At 53.4% G+C, this 24446-nt stretch overlaps 9 protein-coding genes across 9 annotated transcripts; 4 read left to right on the top strand and 5 right to left on the bottom strand.

The window, feature by feature from the left end:
• Positions 1-570: 570 nt before the first annotated feature.
• Positions 571-1350, top strand: J4E84_003396 (uncharacterized protein; the record flags this gene model as incomplete). Its single annotated transcript, XM_049386008.1, has 1 exon — positions 571-1350. The coding sequence occupies one exon, from the start codon at positions 571-573 to the stop codon at positions 1348-1350; it is 780 nt and encodes a 259-aa protein (XP_049245857.1).
• A 912-nt stretch (positions 1351-2262) lies between these two features.
• On the bottom strand, positions 2263-3136 carry J4E84_003395 (uncharacterized protein; the record flags this gene model as incomplete). Its single annotated transcript, XM_049386007.1, has 2 exons — positions 2263-2897; positions 2950-3136. 2 exons carry the CDS (start codon positions 3134-3136, stop codon positions 2263-2265), a joined length of 822 nt encoding a protein of 273 aa, XP_049245856.1.
• A 1052-nt stretch (positions 3137-4188) lies between these two features.
• J4E84_003394 (uncharacterized protein) lies at positions 4189-5133 on the top strand (the record flags this gene model as incomplete). Its single annotated transcript, XM_049386006.1, has 1 exon — positions 4189-5133. One exon carries the CDS (start codon positions 4189-4191, stop codon positions 5131-5133), a length of 945 nt encoding a protein of 314 aa, XP_049245855.1.
• An 880-nt stretch (positions 5134-6013) lies between these two features.
• J4E84_003393 (uncharacterized protein) lies at positions 6014-7330 on the bottom strand (the record flags this gene model as incomplete). The annotated part of the gene is made up of 1 exon (XM_049386005.1): positions 6014-7330. One exon carries the CDS (start codon positions 7328-7330, stop codon positions 6014-6016), a length of 1317 nt encoding a protein of 438 aa, XP_049245854.1.
• A 635-nt stretch (positions 7331-7965) lies between these two features.
• J4E84_003392 (uncharacterized protein) lies at positions 7966-9421 on the top strand (the record flags this gene model as incomplete). The annotated part of the gene is made up of 4 exons (XM_049386004.1): positions 7966-8171; positions 8227-8470; positions 8522-8967; positions 9016-9421. The coding sequence occupies 4 exons, from the start codon at positions 7966-7968 to the stop codon at positions 9419-9421; spliced, it is 1302 nt and encodes a 433-aa protein (XP_049245853.1).
• A 14-nt stretch (positions 9422-9435) lies between these two features.
• J4E84_003391 (uncharacterized protein) lies at positions 9436-11699 on the bottom strand (the record flags this gene model as incomplete). The annotated part of the gene is made up of 3 exons (XM_049386003.1): positions 9436-9468; positions 9566-11101; positions 11154-11699. The coding sequence occupies 3 exons, from the start codon at positions 11697-11699 to the stop codon at positions 9436-9438; spliced, it is 2115 nt and encodes a 704-aa protein (XP_049245852.1).
• A 397-nt stretch (positions 11700-12096) lies between these two features.
• On the bottom strand, positions 12097-13903 carry J4E84_003390 (uncharacterized protein; the record flags this gene model as incomplete). Its single annotated transcript, XM_049386002.1, has 5 exons — positions 12097-12768; positions 12830-13320; positions 13375-13571; positions 13622-13692; positions 13745-13903. The coding sequence occupies 5 exons, from the start codon at positions 13901-13903 to the stop codon at positions 12097-12099; spliced, it is 1590 nt and encodes a 529-aa protein (XP_049245851.1).
• Positions 13904-19461: 5558 nt separating this feature from the next.
• Positions 19462-20801, top strand: CEL6C (1,4-beta-D-glucan cellobiohydrolase cel6c; the record flags this gene model as incomplete). Its single annotated transcript, XM_049386001.1, has 4 exons — positions 19462-19730; positions 19779-19951; positions 20001-20228; positions 20284-20801. The coding sequence occupies 4 exons, from the start codon at positions 19462-19464 to the stop codon at positions 20799-20801; spliced, it is 1188 nt and encodes a 395-aa protein (XP_049245850.1).
• A 700-nt stretch (positions 20802-21501) lies between these two features.
• Positions 21502-23635, bottom strand: J4E84_003388 (uncharacterized protein; the record flags this gene model as incomplete). The annotated part of the gene is made up of 2 exons (XM_049386000.1): positions 21502-23097; positions 23246-23635. 2 exons carry the CDS (start codon positions 23633-23635, stop codon positions 21502-21504), a joined length of 1986 nt encoding a protein of 661 aa, XP_049245849.1.
• Between the last annotated feature and the right edge of the window lie 811 nt (positions 23636-24446).

The raw sequence follows: 24446 nt of genomic DNA, 5'->3' as shown, positions 1-24446 counted from the left end.
CGTGGAAGACTTAGTTGCACGCTTGGGTTAATGGGTCGGAGAAGTTGCAATTCATTTGGAGATTGCTAGTCTACCTGCAGACTTTGGTATACTTCACAGCTCATAGCATTCGCCTCGTTACCTCGTATCAAGAGCTTGTATCTTAATACTCAGCCTCGTGTATTCCTGGTCCCAGGGTAAAGTAGTCGCCACGAATAGCTCTTAAGATATCTTGCTAACTTATTACTAGTATGTAGCTCCCTTGCTATGCTTTGCCAACGCTGTGCTGAGACGTCTTACTATTCGTGCTAACAGCTTAATCGTCAGTGGACGATCGCGACTGCACCGTGCGAACATCGCTGCTACCTTCTCACCTTCTGGCTACCACAACAACACCTCGACCCTCGTTTCCACTCCTAATTTGCGGAAGCTGCATGCTGTCATGGTTGCTTATAAGATATCGCGCGCTCATCACTTCTACTCTCACTACGCCACACCATTCTTCCGGCGCCGCAGCTCTTACGGTCAAACATCCGATAGCAGGCAGCATCCGATCACTTACCTCAAGACTTCTTATCTCGCATCGCAATCATGTTCTTGATGTCTACTCTCCTCCTATTACTTCTACCTACCTCACTCTTCGCCAAAACCATACCTCGAGCCGACAACGTCGAGATCCACACCAAGCCTACTAAATGCCTCCATTACGTCGGCTTCAGCAGCGAAACGATCACATTCAAAGACCTGTATGAGAACAACACGTTCGACTACGCCATCGTCACCAAATATACGACCTATTACCCCGCCATCCTGAGCAACGCCTTAGTATCCAAGTACTTCGAGCTTTCCTTACTGGGCAAAGATCAATTATGCGGTTGGACAAAAGCTGCCTCCGTGCATAGCTCTCTGGGGCTGGACTTCAATAACCACCGCGGCGACATCTACTGGAAGCACAGCGCTGCCAGCCAGGCCGCTCAAAACTTATACCCCGAGAATGCAATTCACGCCATCCAAGAAATACTCGAGTACAATGCACCCGCCGGCGATGTCTACATGTTCAGCACCATCATCCTCGCCTGGACCACGAGTCTCTTCGGCTATATCCTCCTCATGTTGCTGCTCATGGCCTGCATCAGAAAAGCCGATCGAACCACAAACACGTCAAAGGATAACGAGGTTGATGAGGGCATCGAGCTCGAATCCATCAAAGCATCTGATACAGATACCCTGGCGAGAACCGACTCTGCAGTGGCGGGGCCATTCGAGGACGTCAAATGGGAATACCCCTGCCCTCAGCGTTCTACCGATACGAAGCGGCCCGAACCGCTTCCTATGTACTCGCTCTGGGGATCTCGTCATGCGGTGGCTTGATGTAAGGCTGCACTGAGGTGCCGTGATAAGGGCGCGGTTGACTCGCCTTGTGGTCTTTGGTTTCTCATACCCAGTTTCTTGTGTCATCGCGTTTGCTATACCTGTGTTCACTTGTTATTCTCATGGCGCCATGAAGATACCTGTTCCATTGTGTCTGAGCCTCCTGGAAGCTATGGTTATTCTCAAGCGCACGTCGGCTCAGCCTGTTCTCCCGATCCCATCCTCCTCTACCGTCCATAGCACGTGCTTTTGCTTTTACATAGCCCCCAATGCAAGCCACATCACTTGAAACCCGTCCGTTAGTCAGTGCTGTGCGGTCCATCGGAAAACGACATGCACAGCGCCTGGTCATATCGCCCCGCTGTCGTGATTCCGGGCATCCAACTAACCCAGCCTTTTCCTTTACGCCCGACTTAAACTGCGGCCGAGTTGCAGTGATACAGTGCATACTCAACCCAAGCTCAAACACATGTGGTGGGGCTTAGGTCGATCTAATTTCCGCCCATGCAGTCATTGTTACACGGAAAAACATTGGGCGCTAGTGGCGTTCCCGGACGTCGAGAACGGACCGGTGAGCAACGCGTTACTCGGTAAGGCGGCCAAGCAAGTCGTGGAAGTTCTGTTGTACGCCACCAAGAGGGCGGAAATAAGCACAGTGTTACGGTACACCAACTGCTGACGGTTCCATTAAGTCGGTAAGGCTGTTCGCCGATGTCAAGTCGCTGGCATGGGGTGTAGATGATTTATTTAGTATGTTGGACGAGGAGACTTAACGTTAGGTGGAATATGCTACAAGAACAGCAATGATGATAATACGATCGCTGACAACAAGTGAAAAGGCACATTTGCAGTAGATTAATGCCTCCTCCCAGCGTGCCCAACAATGCACTGCTCTCATGAAGATCCTCAGAATTACATCTCGTACCTCGCCGGCGCTGCCCCATCGGTCGGCGGTTTATGTGCGTGCTGTGGATCCAACTCCACTAAGCTCTCCGGCGGTGCCTCATTCAGAGGAGGGCCGTAGTAACCGGAGTTGTTGTTAAATGGATGAGGATTAGGCCCGTTCTTGTACTGTTCAGTGATCTGTGTGCCAGGCATCGGTGACGGGGTGACGTCTTTCTTTCTGTGACGACGGAACAGGAGGAAACCAACGACGAGGCCGATTATGAGTGCGACAGGTATACCGACGCCGATACCGATTTTGGCTGATGTGGGGAAGCTGTTCTCGCGCGGTGCCGCGCTCGCTATCGGTATGCGTTCGGGTGTGGATGGTGGTGTTGTCGTTGGTGTACTAGTAGGTGTCGAGTTTGCAGTGGCGGAGGATGTGGAGCTCGCGGTAGACGCTGAGCTCAGTGAGCTGGAAAGCAAAAGCGACGAGGACGATCTTGTTGTCGATTCGGTCTTGTCTTCAAGGTAGAAATACCGGCTGAAGTCTTCTGGTTCTGTCGCGCCCTCTTGGTAGAGCGCCAATTGGAACAGGTTGGACAATTTGAGGTTGATTTCAGGCCTGATAATCCATTCTTGGTTGGTTCTGTTTACTACACTCTCTGTTATATATCGTTAGCCTGTGGTCTCCTAACTTTTGAAAGCTTGCTATACGTAAAATGTATTCTACGTTCTTAATCGATACGCCGGTCTTCGGATCTGCTTGCCACAGTATTATAGAGACTGCAGTACCGGCCGGTGCCTCCGTCCAATACACCGTAATCTTTTCGCCTATAGTGTAGTTGAGTGCATTGCTCATGTCCAGTGCGACATCAAGCGATGGTGGGAGGATGAATTCCATGGGCGCTGGGACATGGACAAAGGTCCAACTATAGTAGCCCAAGATCCGACTAGAGCACGACCAAAAGAAGAACACGTCTGCTGGAAGATGAAAAGATGGTAGAAAGAACTTCGGGTCTGAAAACGTCTGTGAGCTTCAAGCGAGTGCAGAACAGGCTACCCAGAACGAGGTAAGCACCTAAGATTGAAGCAGGCGAAGTGTCGGAGCGGTACCTCAAGCAGTCGGCGAGAGTCTGAGATTGCGCCTGTGCAGTGACGCCTGAGGCTTACGAGCTGACAGTCACGACGGCAGCCTGGAAGTGCTGGGCGATTAGAAAAGTCTGCGGCGTAGTGTGCTTTTCCCATACCAAGACGAGTTTGTCATGGCTAGAAGCGTGGCGCTGGAGGTCATCGGTCTGCGCACGAGAACTCCTGTTGATCAGCGTTGGAACTGTTATCTCGTGCATGCGGCTGAGCTTGGGATATGTCTCTCAAACGACGTGTCACGGACGATGATCGTTACCTGTCGTTGGCACTGATCGTTCACTGGTCTTCATCGCCATCCCTCATGAACCATTACCCTAGGGGCTTTACAATCGGGCTGAGGCATATCATACCCTTTCCATCATTGAATGACAGGACACAACCTCACCAGCCGTCTGGGGCCAAGACCTGTCGTGGCCTTAAGTATCTGCATGTATACGCACCGTGGGGCGTAAGGCTGCGGATCCCCGAAATGAGCAACAAATCCTGGTAGCCAGTAAAACCTCCGTCTTTGGTTGAGGAATGCGGATTCTTTGTTGCGCACGTGGCTGAATATGCTGTACTACCTCTTGACACCGAACGTTTTCGTGGGGTCCATGGCACTGGGTCATCCGCGCCATCTATTTCCGGAACTGTCAAGGATTGTCTAAGACAAAGCCTAGATTTGCGTTGGTGTCTAGACTGCAAAGACTCAAATGTCAGCGGTCGTGGTTCAGCCTCATGAAGGTCGATGTGGATAATGAAGCATCTACATCCGCTCTACTTGGACACATTACAGCAAGCTTTCGTTCGGCATTCTGCTCATTCAGTATGTTAGCAAGGCTGCAATTCAAGTTCGTCAGCTATCAGTCGCTCTTTGCCTTGTGCGTCCTTCTTCTCATATACCAGATCTACACCATTCGCTCCGCCCACGATGACATCGCCCTGCCCATCCAGGAAACCGTCCAAGCGCCTAAGTATGAAGGCATACCGAGGGTTATATGGTACAAGCTGGGTCCTCGTGGCCTCTCGGAAGAAGCCCGAAACTGGACCGATAGCTGCATCACGTCCAACCCAGAGTACGAAGCGCACTTCATGACAGACGAAAGTAGCGACGAATATGTTCGAACTGCATTTGCATCGAGGCCGGATATCGTCAACAACTACCTTGCGCTTCCAGTACCTATATGGAAGGCGGATCTGCTTCGCTACTTGTTACTCTGGGATCAAGGTGGCATCTGGTTCGATCTCGACGTCTCCTGTGAGAACATACCCATCGACGACTGGATTCCACCGGAGTACAAAGCGAACACAAGTCTGGTTGTGGGCTGGGAATTCGACCATGGGTGGCCAGACAATTACTTGCACCAGATGGAGATATGGGCCATCATGGCAAAGCCCCGGTCACCGCATCTGATGCAGGCGATAGATGACGTTTTGGAAGAGCTGGCTAAGAAGACCGCCGAACATGGCGTAGCCGTCGAAGACACTACCATGGAGATGATGGGAGATGTAGTCGACTTCACAGGCCCAAGGCGCCTGACGTATGCGGTATACAAGAGTCTGGGTGCCATGGTGAATCGCAATCTGGCGGGAAGTGACGTGGAGAAGCTTCTGCAGCCCAAGCTAGTCGGAGATGTGCTGTTCATGCCCGGTCGCTCTTTTGCACCGATGACGAACAGATACAGCGCTGAAGAGGAAGCTGTACTATCACCACAGTTAGTGACGCATCATTACGCTGGAACGTGGAAGAACAGCCACGGCGGCGAGCGTTGAAAGGTCAATTCGAATCGTACTCCAAAGTCGCGTCGGTCTGTTGTCGGCTCAGGCCGGGGTTTTGGTCCGCCATCGCCATCAACAAAGGTCGCTAATAGGCAACAATCCGTAACATCGATGCGCGTGTGAGACGGGCGCAGGAACTTCTTCAAAGGTCGATGCCGCAGCTTGGTTTCCAACCCCCCGGGCCAGCGCTTGAGGGATCTTTCGACCTAGCGCGAGCTAGCATGAATGCAGCTACCTAGGTAGGTCAGAACCTCCTACGTGCTTCTCTACCTGGGTATCACTACGATACTCACAGTCTTCATTGCGAACTGGTTATGGAGAATGCAATGTGATTTCATGGGATAAGCTACAGCAGCATCAACATTAGTTCAGAAGTACAATCTCCCATACACCCACCTTCGTGACCCCTCGCTCAAAAAATCCAATTGCTGCCACGAACCTGTCCCGCATCTCCATCCACTGCGTAATGAGAGCGGGCTGACAGTAGAGCTCGATTTTCTTCACTTCCGCCAGCTTGGGAAGGCGGTGTAAAACATCAAGCCAGTCGCAACACTCTTTGTGAAGATTTCTTGAGATCCCTGCATCTTTGTCTGAAGCGTCAATATTGAAACCTATTTGGAGCCTGATGACGGCATCGGCGATGAAGCCTATCTGCGCGGCTGTTACACGTAAACCGGACGGGGTATCATACTGGCGGGCTTGGGTAGGAACTTGCGAGCTTTGTCCAGCCATGATAGGTTGATGTGATGAAGGTTCGGTGAGACGCTGAAGAAGGGGCGATGTGGGTATTTATGTATAGCCGATATGATTGCTGTCTTTACCAGCTGATATGACCACCGCGGTCTGAAGCCATGTGACGTTTGTTGTAGCAAATTCAAGACTCCTGATCACCGAACGGATAGTTAAACTTGAGGAGAGCATTCAGTCCACCGACCCAGTGGTCCTCAGCCATGTCTTCCTTGCCACTTGTGCCACGCACGATGCTAGGAACACCACCTTCCCAGCCCCGCGCGTCTCGTTTGACCTCTTCCCCACCTATGCGGACTTCCATACCCGTGCCCAGTTTCTCTGTAATGGTATTTCCGTCGATGCTGACCTCGACTTCGCGACCACGGTTCTTCTTGCCTAAGCGCAGTGTGATTGGCGTCTGAGCTGGCAGCACCAGTGGTCTGAAGGAAAGCGATCGGGGGCAGATAGGCGTGAGGCATATCGACGGTACGAGGGGGTGTACGATGCTTCCTCCAGAGGACAACGAGTATGCCGTGGATCCAGTAGGCGAGCTGATGATCATGCCATCAGCGACTGCCTCGGTCAGGAAGCGGTTGTTGATGTAGACGTCGATGATCTTCAGGTGCGGGCTGGAGCCACGGTGAAGCGTGACCTCATTCAGCGCGTATGTGTCGCCCTCTCCTTCGATGCCACTGATTCTCTTTCCATCAGGCCCGAAGACGCCCACCTTCAGCCTGTTGCGCAACAAGATGCGCGCTGTTCTGTTGCTTCCCATAGCCTTGCCTCGTATGTCGGCGTAGCTCAGTGGCTTGTCCAGAGGGTCATCGGGCGATGTGGGTGGTGTGGGTGGAATCGTCCCGTGCGAGTCGGAGAGGGTAGCGTACGTGTCTGGCGCGCCGCTCATGTACACCTCCCGAAAGGCTCTCTTGTATTCCCTGAACTTGAACTCGCCCAAGAAGCCGATGGTGCCCATGGCGAAGCTCAGTACAGGAGGTACATTCTCTGCATGGCTAAACAGGCTGCTAGCCCTCAGCAGCGTGCCGTCGCCTCCAAGCGTGCAGACCAAGTCGGTTTTATCCGAAAGGTACTGCGGCGCACCTTGGCTCTGCTTGTATGTGTATACGGGGAACGCAAGCTGCTCGTGAAGCTCTTGGGCAGTCTCGGGATCGAAGATGACGTTTATCGACGGGTAGGTGGAGCGTATGTGGGACGTGAATTCTACCACGGACTCGGTGATGTTCGGTGTGCGCTTCTTCTTGGTGACGAGGATATTCCGCGGTGGGGACGGCCATTGCAGGCTTAGCAGGGTATTCGAGGGCGACTGTACGTATGACGGCGTCGTGCGCGAGGGAAGCTCTGAAATCTGCCTGATCTCAAGACGTCGTAAAGATGAAGAGAAGCTCCGTGCCTGGGCCGGCAAAGCCAGGAGGCGCCATGGCAAGACGCGATGCGGCACAAACATATTTGGAGGGTAGGAAGCTAGGGCGAAAATGCTAGGCGAAGCTGTGCGCAGAGCTTGGAGGGGTGAGTGGGCGCCATATGAGCGGATGATGACGAGTCGAACCGTGGTAGGATGGCGCCTGGTGGGATTGCATGCCAGACGGCGAGGAGTGAATGCTAAGGCGCGGAGATAGTCCAGGCGCAGCGACTAAACTCCATAATCACATGCAGCGGTGGAACATTTGAAGAGGTGAAAGTTGCGAGTGAACGCGTCCGGATATGACTAGCGCCCGCTCCAGGCCAGCTAACGGGTGGGGTGAACCGCCGTGCTGTCATCATGCTCGAGGGAAAGCTGCGGATCGGCAGCACCAAGTTCCAGCGCCCGGAGACACGATGCGCGAAAGCTGCGGCCTGATTACTCCCTCTGCTCCTCTACACCACGCTCGCACGCCCATTCACCCCCAGGCGCCCAATGCAGACGGCAGCGCGCTGTCCCACTCTCCCCCGCCGCATGTCTGGGCCGTATCCGTAGTTCCCTCGTCCGCCTGAGCATCCGCCCACGCCCGCCTGCGTGCACGCGCACTCACACTCTCTCTATCTATCATATTCCTCAGACGTGCCTGCATACTCCCCATGCTTGCCCACACCACGAGCATCATGTCCACCACAGACATCCGGCAGCGCAAGCCGCCCGCATCGGTGCCCGTCATCGAGAAGCTGAAGGCGCAGCGCACCAAGACACCCTCCGCGCCAAACCTCCCCGATCCAACCCAACACCCAGCCGGCAAGGTCAAACATGGGCCTGTCGTGCAGTTTCTGCGCATGTGTCTTTTTGCAGCGTACTTCAACGGCAGCATCATAGCGTTCGTATACACTCAAGGCTAATACCACCCATAGGATACTAACGTCATGTCTCAGCATCGCCATCACCCAATATATCGGCCTGCCGCTTTACTTCTACAGCAAGGACCTCTTCTACGCCTGGATGGCCATGACCAAGCAGCACTTCAGCATGACCGTCACCACCATGACGTACTGGTGGGCGCCCGTCACCATGCGTGTCAGTGGAGACGAGAGCATACGAGGACAGATGAGGAAGAAGGAGGATGGACTGCTCGAGTGCGACTTCCCAGAAAGGCTGGTATTCGTCTCGAACCACCAGGTACGGTTATACAGACAACATGCTGCAGAACAATGAGCTGACACCTACTAGATCTACACTGACTGGGTCTACCTCTGGTGGATGGCATACAGCGCGTCCATGCACGGCCACCTCTACATCATCCTCAAGGAGTCGCTCAAATACATCCCAATCCTCGGCTGGGGCATGAGGCTCTTCGGCTTCATCTTCCTATCCCGCAAGTGGTCCACGGACAAGGAGCGCTTCCAACATAGGCTGAGGAAGCTGAGCAGAAGTCACGATGGCCCACTATCCGGCTCCAAGGGTCTCGACCCCATGTGGCTTCTCATCTTCCCCGAAGGCACCAATCTTAGCAAGAACGGCCGCGCTTCGAGCAAGAAATGGGCAGAAAAGAACCAGATTGAGGATCTAAGACATGCACTGCTGCCGCGAAGCACAGGGCTTTCCTTTTGTCTGCAAGAGCTGCAAGGCTCCGTAGACTACCTCTACGACTGCACAATGGCATACGAGGGCGTTCCGTAAGTCTAGCCTACCGTCCGGAATCTTCAGACACTAACACACAACAGCGCCGGCCAATATGGCCAAGACCTCTTCACCCTCTACAGTACCTACTTCCAAGGACGCCCCCCAAAGTCCGTAAACATGTACTGGCGCCGCTTCGCCATCGCCGACATTCCCCTCCACGACGACAAGCTCTTCAGCGACTGGCTCCTTGCCCGATGGCGCGAAAAGGACCATCTGCTCCAATACTTCCTCGAAAACCAGCGTTTCCCAGCCGACGAGGGCGAGACACCCAATATCAACGGCGGACCACCGCTCAAAGGCGCTGGCTGGATCGAGACAGACGTCCGACCGAAGCTGTGGTACGAGTGGCTACAAATCCTCGTCCCGAGCGCCGCGCTTGCGCTCGTGGTGAATGTATTCCTCAAGATTGCGAATCTTGTAACGAAAGTGACGGGAGCAAAGTCATGAAATCAGAAAACTCTTTACTTGGCGGTAAACATGTTGTTTCGCAGTGTCTGGCGCGTGGTCGTTTGTGTTATGTAGATCGGCTTTGATACCCTATATTCATCTCTTCTCTGTCCGTCAAATGAGGGTGTACCTCGTGGTACTCACGTAATCCTTCTTTGGGCCCTTGACATCGTATCGCACTTCCCACCACATGTCCTCCGTGTCCCCGTTGACAACACCTGCTCCGAATGTCCAACTAGCCGTATACAAATCCTCGGCACAAAGATGCGTTTCCTTGTTCTTGGCTTTCACCTCCTTTCCACTCGCCTCTAAATTACCCATGTCGACGAATGACCCCCCGACTCCTTCCCCGTTTCTCCCCACGCCATCCTTAATATCCGCGCGCGGCATCTTCTCATCGTCGAAGAAGCGGACGGCGATGTAGTCTCCTCCTGCTTTCTCGCCTGTGCTTTCTGGTGTCGACGTTTTGAGTTGGTACACGTATTTCCTGCGTGCGTTGAACTTGAGACCCGTGTCTGTTGCAAACTCGCCTTCTTCGGCATAGAGCAGAGTTGGTGGAAAGGAGGCTGGTAGTTTGCAGGACGTGAACGTCGCTGTTCCTGTCACTTTGCCCGAGGGATGCGTCGGTAGGGTAGAGCGGAGTTGACGGGTGAAGCTCCATGGTTTGTCGGGGGAGTTGCGTAGGTTTTCGAAGATGGAGGTAGGCAGCGAAGGAGAGCTGGGCTTCTGCTTTTCGGTCTCGGAAGAGTCGTCTGTTTGTGGTTCTTGTGGTAGGGGTCTTGTTTCTCGGATTGGTATTGAGGTGGTGATACCAGTGTCCGTGCCGTTACTCTTGGTTTGCAAGGAAGCTTTTGGATCTTGGCTTTCTAGCAGGATGGCATTGACGCTTTGGAGTGTGCTTCGACTTGGGTTTAGCGCGGGGTTGCTTGTTGTTATCCAACTGAGCCTTTGCTTGATGAAGGCTTTTCCGATGGCACTTGTCTCCTTTGGCGTGCTCGTATCTATCGCTCCCTCCTCGTTTGTGTAGAGACATAGTAATGCTAAGGCGGTACCGACGGATAGATCCTTGCCTGTTGGGCAGCATACGAGAATCTTTCCGGTGATTGGTTCTGACAGGGACGAGAAGAAATTCAAAATTCGGGGCAGTTGAGTGCGGAGGTCGCGCGAGCCCAGTTTGCCGGTTTGGCATTTGAGGTGCAAGTAGTGTTTGACTCCGGCGTCTTTTAGCATCGAAGGGGCGAAGGGCTCCGGTGTACAACTGATTACAACATCGAATCCGTCGAGCTTCATCTGGTCACTAGGAGAGATGTACAGTCTGGACGTTGGCTTGATCAGACTTGCGACCGCGCTACTACCTCCGTCTTCGTTGAGCAATCTTTCGATCAGAGCCGGCGCATCTTCCTCGCTCGTCTTCATCAGCACGTCCTTGTTCTTCCAGAAGACTGTCGGCGTGAGTCCATGAGACCATGCTTCGTGGTCATCGGCAGCACCCTGGATATACCCGCTTTCCGATGCCTCCGCACCACGTACTCGTCGCGATGCTGTACAGAGCACGATCGGGTGAAAGTCGGGGAAACAAGGCGGACTATCCGGAAGAGATGATTGCTGTGTTACCCAGATTGGTCGCAGGGGCTTTTTCAGCTTACTGCGAAGGTCTACGATGTTAGGTTTGCAGATATCCTTGTCTCGATATCAGCGAATATGTGCGGAAATGCCTAGATAAGACACGCACCAGGAATTGTTGCACAAATCCGTCTATCCTCTTCTCCATTTGCGCATGCTCGCTTTCTCCCACGGCTTGTGGCGGCGTAAACAATCGCATCTCGTCTTTCCGAGGTGTGCCGAATACAGCCCTGTTGATCACACAGCACCATGTCGGGATGGTTTTGCTCAGCGCGTCCGGCATGCTCTTGCCCCTCCTCGTGCTGTCCACAACCACGGCGCCGCCAAACTTTTCCACAATATCCAACAGTTGCAGATTCAGTCTTCTCAGACTGAAGCTCCATTCGCCCATGTGACCGTCCGTGCTCTTGAAGTAGACAGATCCAGATTTTTGAGTTGGCGGAATATACCAGCTTCCACAACGTTCATTGGCTATGAGAGGTAGATCGTAGGCAGATGCGACTGAACTGACGAAATCGCTGTCGGAGATGATTGAATTAAGGCGGTTGTGCGTTGATAGTGTTGAGCGGCGTAGAGAAGAGAGGGTGCTGGATAGATTTGGTGTGTTGGAAAGGTGCGGAAACAGGATGTCGGTTTCTTTCAAAGGTTGAGACATTGTAGTCGTGAGCTCTACCAATCTTCCAGGCGTAAAGTTGAAAGTGTCTGCGCGGGTGGAAATAGAACGACCATTCACATTTGCATACCCCGCACCATCGCGTACGAAAAAAGGAAAGAAATGTTTTGGAAGGGTCTCAGACAGAGGGGAAAAGGTATACGTAGATCTCAAGGTTATCGAGGCCTATAAATGTGATTGAGCCTTCAATATCGCGTTCAGGAATTGGGGATGCAAGATGGGTGTTCGTGAGGGAATGACCACAACAGCGCTAGTCCAAGAAGGGATTAGGGATAAGGGTTCAGAACAAAATTCGTTCCGAGCGAACATGGTAGGCAGCCTGTGGATACTTTTGTCTACCTATGGTCTTGAATGACTGCTAACATGATACATCCACCGTCTAGTCTTGTTTAACAAGCGAAACAGGCGCGATGTAACTCTTCCGTGCGCTGACGAAATAGTTGACCGTTGCAATGATAGCCATCGCGCCAAACATAAGCGCCGCCCAATTCATGTCCGTAGCCGAAGGGTTTGGCACTATCGGGAAGAATGAGAAGATGAAGGAAACGACCAAAAAGGCAAGAGCAAGGTCGTTGACGATGCCTCCAAACTTGCCCAGGCTCCAGCGTCGAGGGAGCAGAGGCTCTCCTCGCCAACGCTTCAAGCGCACACATCCAATCGATATGATGTAGGAGAAGATGAGAGCTGCGTTCGAGATGGAGACGATGGCGTTCAACGTAACGTCCGATCCGAAGTTGATGCATGCGAGCACGAGCGAGGATCCGAGACAAACAAGTAGCGCGTTGACGGGAATGTCCCAGCCGGCTGGCACTCGCTCGATCCATGCAGAGAACGGAAGTCCCCTGTCGCGTGCAAATGCCCAGATCTGGCGCGAAGAAGCAGCAGTAACGGATACGGCTGCAAAGAAGACGAGGATGACGAGAAGAGCACCCATGACCTCAGTGCCGGCGATAGAGCCTGTCGCATTGTAAACGGCCTGAAGTACAGGCTGTCCGGTCGGCGATTCGAGAACCGAATCAAGAGCACCGCCGCACATTACGAAGGTAATCATCTAAAATGAGCGTATGTAGTCAGTATTTGCCTCTCATCCAAAGTAGTCCAGGCGTGCTTACCATGATGCACCCGAAGATGCCGTTGAAGAAAACAGCCCACATCATAGCTTTCGGAAGCACCACGGAGGCGTTTTTCAACTCCTCAGACATGTGCGCGCCCGCGTCTGGACCAATAAAACACCACAATGGGGTTGAGAGGCCAACCAGAGCAGACACGCCCATCGAGCTCCATTCTCCACCATTTGTCCAAGTGGTGAAAACTTCTTCCGCTGGAAGACGCTCCGCCATGGTCCAGAATAGAATCAGAAACGCGAAGAAGGCAAAGACATGCAAGACTAGCACAACACCTTCAGCGAGGGGAAGATGCTGCGCCAAGAAGATGTTGAAACCGATCATGAGGAACAGCCAAAGCATCATCAACAGTGTGACATGCCATAGTTCTCCAATCTGGGCGTCAGGGTACGCGAGGAGGACCATTCCGATGACGAGACTCGAAAGCATTTGTGCACAGGCGGGTATCCCGCTGACCCAGCCGACAGCCGCAGCCCATCCTGAACATGGTGTCAGTACGAGACTTTAGATGCTTAGACCATTCAACTACGTACCCACGATGTAACTAAGGGACTTTTGGAATGATGGCGGAGCGAACTCGCTGACCCAATGGTATTGTCCACCGGCAGTTGGGGCCATGGAGGCCATCTCGGCAAGCGACGCAATCATGGCTAGGACGAACACCCATGTGATAATCATCATCCAGATGACTCCTGCTGTGCCTCCATTGAATAGCCCAAAATAAGCTGAACTTTGCTTATACTTAGCAGGGGATAGATCGACACAGGAACAAGAACTTACAGTAGAGCACTTTCCCATGTTGACTGTAGGACAACCACGAACCCAATGATGGAAATCAGGCGAAAATTTCTCTAATTGAACACTTAGTAGAGTTCCTGCATATACGTCGCAATAAGGGCTTACCCGGAGTTCTTGTTTCTTGCCCATCCGCTGCATGTCCTCGGCGTCGTGGGCTGTGCCTCCCATAGCACTGGCATGCATCCTACCCGCTTCGCCGGATCCATTGCTTCCTGTGTCGTACTCCTCTGCATTCACAATCTTCGATTCTCCGACGACTGCCATGGTACAAAGTACGTGACTACAGAACAACGGCCATCAACGGAGGTAAGGGATGTCCTGAAAGAAGAGGGAGGTGCAGTGGGGGAATTCGTCCCAGACGCTGCTTAAGCGATCTAGATGCAAACTTTACAGCCGTCACTATACACGTTGATTGCAAGCCGTGCCTAGAGCTAGGAACTAGCTGCCGTTCTTGGGCCCATCACCGCTTTATGTGGCGTGCCATTGAGGTCGTGACAGGCTTTGACGAATCAGCCATGAGTAATTAAGGAGATGGCCTTGGACGAGCGGCTTGAAACTACAGGGCTCTCGAGCCGTGCGCATTGCGCAAGGACACTAATGCATGATATCCGTGGGGGCCTGTGCAATGTCTTGTGTTGGTTCATGTACACCATACCATGTATTCATAATAAGGCGACTCAAGCGTAAGCTTATCAGGTACTGGAAAGGTTCGATTTGTTGATGCTCTTTGACCGTCGTGCATCATGCTATTGGTGTCGCGAGGCCAAATAGCCGACCGGTGACTCGTTGATGGAGCATGCAGAGGGTATGTGTTATCGAAGGGAACATGGAGAAGGACCCTCCCAGGGCCGTTCCGTGGCCACCATAAACACGCCTCGCCCGTAATCAAACAGCCGAGGTGTCTATCGTCCAAGCTTGCTCCGCAGCACCACACACCTCCCGGGGCCCCGAACCGCGCACCAATCAACACGTTCGCTGTCACAACCTGCATCTGCGTGCTACCGTGCTTTCATCGTCAAAAAGGCTAGCTACAGCCTGGTGGTGTCGCAGATCGGCGGTCGTAGGAGTCTGGCATGGGCAGGTGCGCAAATTCTCCTCTGTCAGAGCGTCGAGAGGTCGAGGAAAGCAACTGTAGGTAGTCAACTTGATCACTCTTAGCTACAAGAGTTGATTAGCTGAAGTACAGCAGTCTATGTACGATCAAGTGCCGAGCGGTAAATGCTGCAGTCAGGCACGCTGTTGAGAAGCGATAAGCTCTGGCACGTCACGGGGCAGCCTATTATTGACAAGGTTCAAGGCACCCCGTAATGACCTCTCCGATCTACACCCACTTCAGCGCATGCAATCAGCAACAGGAGGGATGCACCACATTCTAGCCAAAGAGCGCTACAGGTTTGAAGGATTTAATGCCTATCGGAACCCGATCCCAGCCATGAGTTAAATGCGTACGAATGGTCCTGGGAGAGCCGCAACACGGTCCACGCGCCTGCTCAAGGGGTGATGTGATACATTCACTGCGCACAGAACAAAACAGTTCCCAGCTGGTTTCGCCGTTGGACAAACAGCGAAGTTCGAGTCAGGGTACGGTGATAAGATGAGACGGTTGTCCGCGCCGCAGCTTTGGAGACGACGCCACGACCCACACGGGTGTGCTAACGCCCTGTCGTGGGAACTTAAGGCTACCGAGCAGTTCTCGCGTGCTTTTCACGAGCAGTATCATGGCGGATCATGACGAGGAAGCAATCGCACGAGGCCCAGGACGTGCAGCTACGTTGAAATTCACCATCAGTCTCTGCTTATGCTACACACTATGTGTAGCATGCCTTCGAGGTTATATTCGATGGAGAGCTTTCAGTCTCGACGATCTGATCGTGCTAGTATCAGGGGTAAGTACATCTCGGTGTATTCATAACAATTTTGAGCACGACGAGAGGCCGTTACTGACAATCATGCGAATAGGTGTTGGCGCTTAGTTTCTTTGGTGTCGTTTTTGCGTCCATCTCTACTGGACTCGGGCGCCCTATGACCGAGCTGGCTACTCTCTCATCCGCTATGGAGAAACTCAATAACTACGCAACGGCTGGTAACATCCTATGGGTCATATCCCTATGCGTCTCTAAGATTGCCATCGTTGCCATGCTATTGCGCACGACACAGACGAGTTTCCACAGAAGATTTCAGTACGGCGTAAGCGCCATAATCGTCGCTCAATGTCTCACATCTGTCCTCCTTCTGAATGTCGACTGCTCGGCCCACCGTGTGCTTGCGTGGGACATCAGCTCCGTGTACTCCGAATGCGCCCAGAGTGAGCGACGATGGGTTGCTCTCACAGCTCTGGACGTCATGACCGAGGTCCTCCTGCTCTTCCTGCCCATTCAGTTGGTGTGGGGTCTACGTATGGCTTTCCGAACCAAACTCATCGTCATATCGTCATTTTGGCTCCGACTACCGTACGTACCGCTCGCCAGCAGTGCTTTTGTATTAGCTGATCACGCGATAGAACCCTAATCTTCTCTGCTCTTCGCCAAAATGAGATACATCAACTTACGACTACATCTGATGTCTCTCTCACGGCAGCCACAGTGGTCATCTGGCAGGCTGTGGAACTATCATACTCTCTAGCGGCCGCGACGCTCGCTGCGCTCAAGCGGTTCACAGAGTCGCTCAACACTGGTTTCGGTCATGGCGAGCTTATGCGGATTCATGCCCCATCTCAAGGATACAAGCTGTCGGGTCGTGGTGTTGCTTCAGGGAAAGCGAAAGCTTCACGCAAACAGGCATCTCGCCCGGATGCGCCTGAGATCTCTATGGACACGATGTCGTCTGACACGACAGCTCTGCCCCCATCTAGATTTGAGCCTCGAAGCGCGCAGATGAAACTGAGGCCTGAAGCACTCCAAAACACAGCGACAGTCTCGTCAGCACCGCAGAACTTGGATTTAAATAATGGGCGAGTGGACCATACAAGCTCAAAAAACAACACCATACGACAAGATATCCAGTACTCAGTTCATTATGAACAAGGCACCACGATGGACAAACATGGGAACTGAAGAATCGCCACTCCTTATCATGGTACCCGATCGAAGGGAAATGGCAGGCTGAAGGGCTTTACTCGCGATTGCATCATCGCTTTATGCAGTATACTATCGCCTGGATTTGATGCTCTCACTAGGGCTTACCGCCCGTCGCTTCCCCCTATGGGCCTGTATGCGGAACATCTGCTCAATGCGTTGGAAGGGTTTCGACTGCGATGCGACAGCGAGATGCGCCATCATGTCTGCGACCTCAGCAATCCGGATATACCGTCACCCAGCAACGTCCGCCATATCCTGCATAGTCTGCACGAAAACCTCGGCCAGTGGGCTTTATTTACACTCAAGATTTTTTCCAACGCGGAAAATACATCCAAAGTCCACTTCCCAGAAGACGAGCGCCTAGGGACGATCTGTCGCCTACTTATATCGCGTCTTTCAGACTTCATTTGTTCCACTGGATCAACCCTCCAAATACAACAAAGTATGACGAGACCTGGATGGCAACACTTGAGATACGCTCTCACTGTCCGCAGAACCTTGACGCGACGCAAGGCAAGTCATTCATTAGCCGAAATTCGTACATCGGAATGATTGTAGCCTTTTCTTCTTGGTGTTCGAGCAGCGATACGCGATTTATATTTGCTGAGATGATTCAAGCAAGAGCAAGTGAGAGACTTGGAAAGTATCGGAGACGGGAGCCATGAACGTAGAAATCTAACGCCAGTCAGATGCCGGCATCTAGTGCCATGGATGCCTGCCTCTCAACGGCCACGTGATCGATCGCAAAAGTCGGTAGCATCAATATCGAATGGATATGGATATATGGCTGATATCCAGATGCGCCTTCGCAGGGGTACGAAGAGGTCTCGTCGGATCTTTCCGCAATTTGAGTGAGGTCTCACCGCCGAAGCGTGGATCGCAAGAGGCATCGTGATATCTTTGCCCACCCTTCTCAGTGAACACAAATCTCTCAAAGTCTGACTATCCTCTCGAGAATTGCAGACGTTCACACAAGCTCAGAAATTCTCCTCAAGCGCAAGGCTTGCGAGGCAATGGCGTGAAGCTTAGGTACATTAGATGGCCTCCATATTGAGACTACGCTGGAAGGGGAATAGGCTCGTCATTAGCGTGGGCAAGCTTCAATTACCCGACCACTCTGGCATCTGCGAACGCGAAGCTGGTCACTTACATCAACCACTCACATCATCCTTTCGAGCGTCGCTGTCATCACTATGTATCAGTGCCAGAGTCTCTGTTACCTTCACTCTCTCACAACGCGGTCCGAACCACACAGCTAGCTGCAGCAGCGGAAGTCGTGCGCCGATACGCATGCCGTGCGCTCACAAGACCAGACAGAAGTGGTCTGCCGTCTTCCACTCGTATAGCACGAGTAACGAGATCAAACCCGCTAAGATGTTATTGGTAGCACCAGGCTCCACTCGTATCATGCCATCGTGTACCAGAAGTCGTCCAGTGCAGCAAAGAAGAGTATATTCAAGACTATTTGACACGAAGACGGTCAATCGCAATGATATCGCGCACCTTCAGGCAGCTGCTACGTATCGTGCTGTCCGTTCGTGTTCTCATATGCTCATTTTAGGCAGACGCGTATACCCGGGAGTTCCCCAACCCTCATCTTCCAGAAGCCTACCGCAAGCGCTCGTCCTGCCTCACACGACCTCCAGACCAGCATCGCAAGTCGGTAGCGAGGCTTGGCTGTATTATCGACCTGGTCTCTCGTTCGTCATAAACTCCCATGTGGAGTGCATCAGGATAAATGCACAATTAAAGAGCCTCCAAGATCGACCTTCATCAATTTCGACTGTCATGTGTTCATTCGAGCCTTTCGAGAAGCTTTCTAGCCAAAGATTTCCGGGCTGCCTTCGTGTACCTGCTTACGTTTTACATCGGGCCGAGCCCAATCAACCCCCAATACAGCGTTGTCGGGGAAGAGGGCTCGCGTCATTTTACTGCAGATTTGTTGATCACTGGTGCATTGCCAAAGAGTTTATGGGCACTGTGGATGCTGCGAGGAGTTCATCTGCAACAACAGTCGGAAGACGGTTCTCCATGACCAGCGTCATATGACCCGATGAGCTGTCCCACAATACTAAACTCTTTCATATCTCGATGGGAAGCTTACGGGCTACGTAGATGATGTCGCAAACTGCCAATCATCGTCATCACGAGTGAGGCTGAGGACTAAGATCGCGGGGTAGGAGACCCGAACAATAAGCACCCCCGCAACCCCAATACGTCTCATGTAAACATTCATTTATCTACCCTGTAGACAGGGTCCAAGCGGCTGGAGACCTATCAAGACGAATTTGAGCAACGAAAAGATAATATGACATTCGGAAGTTTGGAAGATACCCAAAGAGAGCATCCCACTGCATAATCCTAATGGCAGTCTCATGCGGCGGTAATGTCTTTCCACAAAAGAATTCTTCATCCAAAGCTGATAGCTAGTAAAGCAACGCCACCTCAAGAAACCCGGCTTTTGCCTCCCACTCAGCTGGTGCTATGTCAGTGGACCCCTACTATACTACCATGCCGCCATTGATAAATCTTCATCTAAGCCTCATATCTCAAGCGCTGATCGCACAGACCCAACCCAGAAGCTAACGTCCGCAGTCTCCGGGCCTGTTTCCTGATGAGACGGTACCTCAGTGCTGAGTTGGCGCCATACTAGCAGCATACGATCCAACGCCGATATAAGAGGCTCCCACTACCCCCAAGGCTTCCAGCACCAACCCAACAAAACAACTACATTCAGACGTCAACATGAAGGGTCTTTTCTCTTTCGCCGTGGCCTCGGCCATCACTGGCGCTTTCGCTCTCCCATCTCCCGTAGAGAACGGCCCCATCACTGCTCGCCAGGCTGCAGCATGTGCCACTCCCGTTACTCTTTCTGGCAACCCCTTTGCGTCCCGATCCATCTACGCCAACAAGTTCTACTCATCCGAGGTCGTTTCTGCGGCTGCTCAGATGACCGACACTGCTATGGCGGCTAAGGCTCTCAAGATTGCTGACGTTGGAACATTCTTGTGGATGTGAGTCAATCTGCTCGTCCTCACAAATCTCTACTGACAGACAATCAGCGACACCCGTGAGAAGATCTCCGTCGTCGAGGATGGTATCAAAGACGTCCCCTGCAACCAGATTGCCGCACTAGTTATCTACGATCTGCCCGGTCGTGACTGTGCCGCCAAGGCCTCCAACGGTGAGCTTGCTGTTGGCGAGCTCAGCGTCTACAAGTCCGAGTACATTGACCGTAAGCGTTTTATCTCTGTTGATCACAGCCTTTACTAACGATACGCAAGCCATCGTTGCCATCTTCAAAAAGTACCCCAACACCGCCATCGCCCTCGTCATCGAACCCGATTCGCTCCCCAACTTAGTCACCAACTCCGACCTCCAGACCTGCAAAGACTCCGCCTCTGGCTACCGCGACGGTGTCGCATACGCTCTGAAGCAGCTCAACCTGCCCAACATCGCCATGTACATCGATGCTGGTCACGGAGGCTGGCTCGGCTGGAACGACAACCTAAGTAAGCACCCTCCCACCCCCTCAATCCCATCCCATCACTAACAACCTCTTTCCAGAGCCCGGAGCCAAAGAACTAGCCACCGTCTACAAGGCCGCAGGCAGCCCCAAGCAAGTCCGCGGCGTGGCCACCAACGTCGCGGGCTGGAACGCCTGGGACCTGTCTCCAGGAGAGTTCTCCGGCTCCTCGGACGCGCAGTACAACAAAGCGCAAAACGAGAAGAAGTACATCGAGCTCTTCTCGCCCGAGCTCAAGTCCGCCGGCATGCCCGGCCAAGCCATTGTCGACACGGGCCGCAACGGCGTCACTGGCCTGCGCGAGGAGTGGGGCAACTGGTGCAACGTCAACGGCGCTGGATTCGGTGTTCGCCCCACGAGCAACACGGGCTCTTCGCTTGTCGACTCGTTCGTCTGGGTTAAGCCTGGTGGTGAGAGCGATGGTACGAGTGATAGCTCGGCTACTAGGTACGATTCTTTCTGCGGTAAGCCTGATGCCTACCAGCCCAGTCCCGAGGCTGGTCAGTGGAACCAGGCGTACTTTGAGATGCTGGTTAAGAACGCTAAGCCGGCTTTGTAAGGCGCTGGCTTTACGTCACGTCTCATTGGAGGAGGGCATGAGGTAGTTCAAGGACAGGGAGTGGTGCTACCTTGTATATAGATTGATCGGTCGGTGGGAAAGAAGTCGACGGGTGGAAGTTGCGGTTCGAAAACTTCGCTTCAACTGTTTATACATCAGCGTAGTTGCGGACAAAGAAACAAAACTCTCGTTTGATCAACCTCCACACTGGCATCTTCGTGTATGGAGGGGTAAACTAGTAAAACACAGAGTCACATTGATGTTGTCCAGGGCGAGAGTCGTCAAGGTTGTTCATTCAACCATCAAGACTACGTGCAGTTTTGACTAGTAAGATGTAAATTTACCCAAAAGAGTGCGCCTAACGAATTTTGCCCCTTCCCAGCCCATGTATACTTTCCAAAACTCCGCGTGCGCGCTCACAAACCAAGGCATGCTCGCTCGCTCAAACCCCATAAAACGCCATGTCTTCGCCGCGTGATGCATCGCAGTCCAAACAGTACTCTGTAACGCTAGAGTCAAGCCGTGAGGCTTTCCGTATAGTGTAGCGCATATCGAATCGTTCAAATCATTCATCTCCAATCCGCTCTTCGTTTCTATCGTCTTGTGAACTTGATGTGCCCTCAATGGAAGAATGCTGTCGGCTAAGGGATCGCTCCAAATCGCGTCTTAGGCGCGTGATAGACTGTTCATCGGAGTCGTTCTAAGACATCCGTCTTCTTCTGAAAGGCTCTTCTTCTTCCTCTTCCTCCTTCTCTTCGTTAACTTGCAGCGTTAACCACGCAGCGACCAGAGCGCAGATACCGCCAAAGCGTAGCACCCAGGCTACACTCGTGTCACCTGACGTGCCCCTAGGCTTTTGTAGGAGCTTGAACATGATGGCACTGACAAGTGTCGCGATGACCTGCGGCGCTGCAATGGCGACGTTGTGGATACCCAACACAACACCAGCAGAATCGGCGCCGGAACCGTCATCCTCTCCTTCAGCGATGAGCTGCGATTCGCGGTCACGAGGCTTGATGATACCGCGACGGATGGCGTCTCTCTTGGAGATCTCAGAGGAGATGATGGCGAACGGTGCCCAGTTGGTCACACACCAAGGAATACCAATGGCGCCGACAAGGACTGTAGCTCCCAACGTACTACGAACAAAGAAGGTGAGGACCATGAGGACGGCAAAGAGAATGTGTGAGATGAACCAGGATCGACGGAGAGTGAGCGATTTGACTTGCAACGTTTCCAACGATTTGGCGATCTTCTCCATAGTTGTGTTTGGGTTTTCCCTGCGTGCTGGACCTAGAGCAAAGTAGCCAGAGCCACCCATGGAATGTGGGGTTGTCGGTGTCATAGGCGTTGCCGGGGTTATTGGACGGTCGGGTTCTGGGGCTTGGAACGTCGGAGGGATGACGAACGGCAGGATGACAGAGGAGAAAAAGGTGGTGATAGCGAACACCAAAAGTGCTCTGGTGCCAATCCTGGTACCGCTCTCCAAGATCTCGTCAATCTTGCCATCTGGCAGGTGGGGGTTCTCCTCAAAGTAGGGATCTGCATAGATTTCGCCAACATAGGTAGTGATGTAGAAGAGAAATGGAAACCATCCAATCCAGGCAAAGAACTGCACCATGCAGACCTTCTTGATCTGGGGCGGGAGTTTCTTGACTGAGCGCGCGAGACCCCTGAAGAAGGCCATGACACCTTCCTGCTGCTCGGCCGGTGCAGTGTCAAATTGGGGATCGCGTTCCGAGCAGGTTGAGCAACTGATGCCAACAGTGATGGCCATGACAAACGAGGCGATAGCGCAGAGGACCTTGAACTGTGTGCCTCCGAGCCATGGAAGGTAATCTGGCAGATTGATGTAACCAGCTAGGTAACCCAAGATGTTGCCAATACCAGCCGAGCGCATCAGCCATGCATTGGCAGACTCCTGCTGATGGGTAGGGGCCACGTCGACGATGTATGCTCGCACACCGGCTTGGATGACGTTGATAGCGAAATCGAGCACGTAGACGAACAAGACGGCGAAGAGCATGATGCACGTCTTGACCCCAGACGACTCTGGGTCAGCGCCGAAGAGGCCTAGGAAACCTCCGATGATTTCCCTTGCCCAGGCGAGGACCATGAGTGACACGATGGTCGCAGCCGCACCGCCGATAATGAAGGGTCTCCGCTTTCCCCAGCGCAGACGGCAGTTGTCACTCTTGAGACCGACATAGGGCTGAACAAGTACTCCGGAGAGAGGACCGGCAATCCACACGAGAGCAAGCATCGACTTGCTCAGACCGAGCGATAGTAAGTATGGCTGCGTACAGTTAGCATAGTTCGAGGTCGAGGTGGGCTGCGGTGGTCCGACGGGTCATGCATGCATGGCTCACACGACCTCAGTGCCGGATCTGCATGCAGGGTCCATGTCGTCCTCATGGAGATTTGCAGCGAGAAAAAGCACTTACCGATCCGTTGGAAGTCTCTACGGACCATCCTATTTGCAGGCCGAGGCCTCCAAAGGTGAGCAAGAACAAGAACCAACTGCTCTTTGTCTCCTCGACCTGTGATTCGCCCATCCAGTCATCGTCATCGTCGTCGGGCGACAGGCTCTCCTTAAGGAGCGGGTCGTTTTCGGAGGACATTCTTTGGGGGATGATGGTGGGCGAGTTCTCGTGGATGAATTCGACGTGGGTGTGGCCTTCAGTGTCTGGTCGTCCACCCATGAGCGAGTCGCGGCCAAAGGAAACGAGCTTGGGGCGTGGCTTGGGGCGGGCGGAAGTGTCGATTCTGGAGGGAGGAGAGGCACGAGGTGAAGACGAGCGCGAGTCGCCGCCGTTGGGCCGTGAGGACGACATGATGGGGCGGGTGGCAGTCGCAACCTGATGTGGGGAGAGTGCGTGGAGTGGCCTGCGCGGGCGACGTGGTCAGCCCTGGTGGCTTACGGCTCGCTGTCAGGGTCGGCGAGATTGTGATTGGCAGCAGGCAGGGTGGGCAAGTACGAGGACGCGAGGATGCGCGGTGGAGAGATGTGGTGAGAGACAGACTATCAACAAAAGGCGAGTGGCGCGGTGGGACTCAGGCCATGCTCCAAAGCGTATCGAGCGTGAAAGAGGCGCTAGTGGGACCGCTGGGGCTGCGGCGGCGATCGATCTCGAATCTCGACCAAAGTTCACAATCGGCGCTGCTCAAAGGGACGACGGAGGGGCGGGCAGCAGGCAGGTCTATAACGGGCGGGGAGTCACGATCAGGTTCGAGGCGGTGTAGGTCATGTGGGTGCCAGCCGTGTGCGGTAGGCTTGGTGAAGGGTCTAGCAGGTCTTGCAGGTGATTCTGGGTAGATGTCATGCAGGCGTACTAGCCAGTGTGCGTGCCATGACGTCGCCCCATGAGCGGTTCTGAGACCCTCGTCGATGGCGCTAGGCCCAACCAAGGCTGGTGCTCGCTGGAACGGCAGCCGAGACATGGAGACACCTGGACGCTGTGCGAAGGCAGCGACGCGTCTGCAAGAGCCTCACCAGCCGCCATATCGCATGCCATATCGCCAGCCTCGCATCGCAGAAGCTGTTCCACGCTGCCACACCTGCCTCCAGCGCGTCTCGCCCTGCCCGGACACGCCCGACGCCGCTCCGCCCTCGACTCCTTGCGCAACGTTGCCCCAGGCCCCGTC

Source organism: Alternaria hordeiaustralica, assembly GCF_023758085.1.
Source record: "Alternaria hordeiaustralica strain BMP 2776 chromosome Unknown scaffold_5, whole genome shotgun sequence".
Lineage (NCBI taxonomy): Eukaryota > Fungi > Ascomycota > Dothideomycetes > Pleosporales > Pleosporaceae > Alternaria > Alternaria hordeiaustralica.
This window is presented reverse-complemented; position numbering and strand designations above follow the sequence as displayed.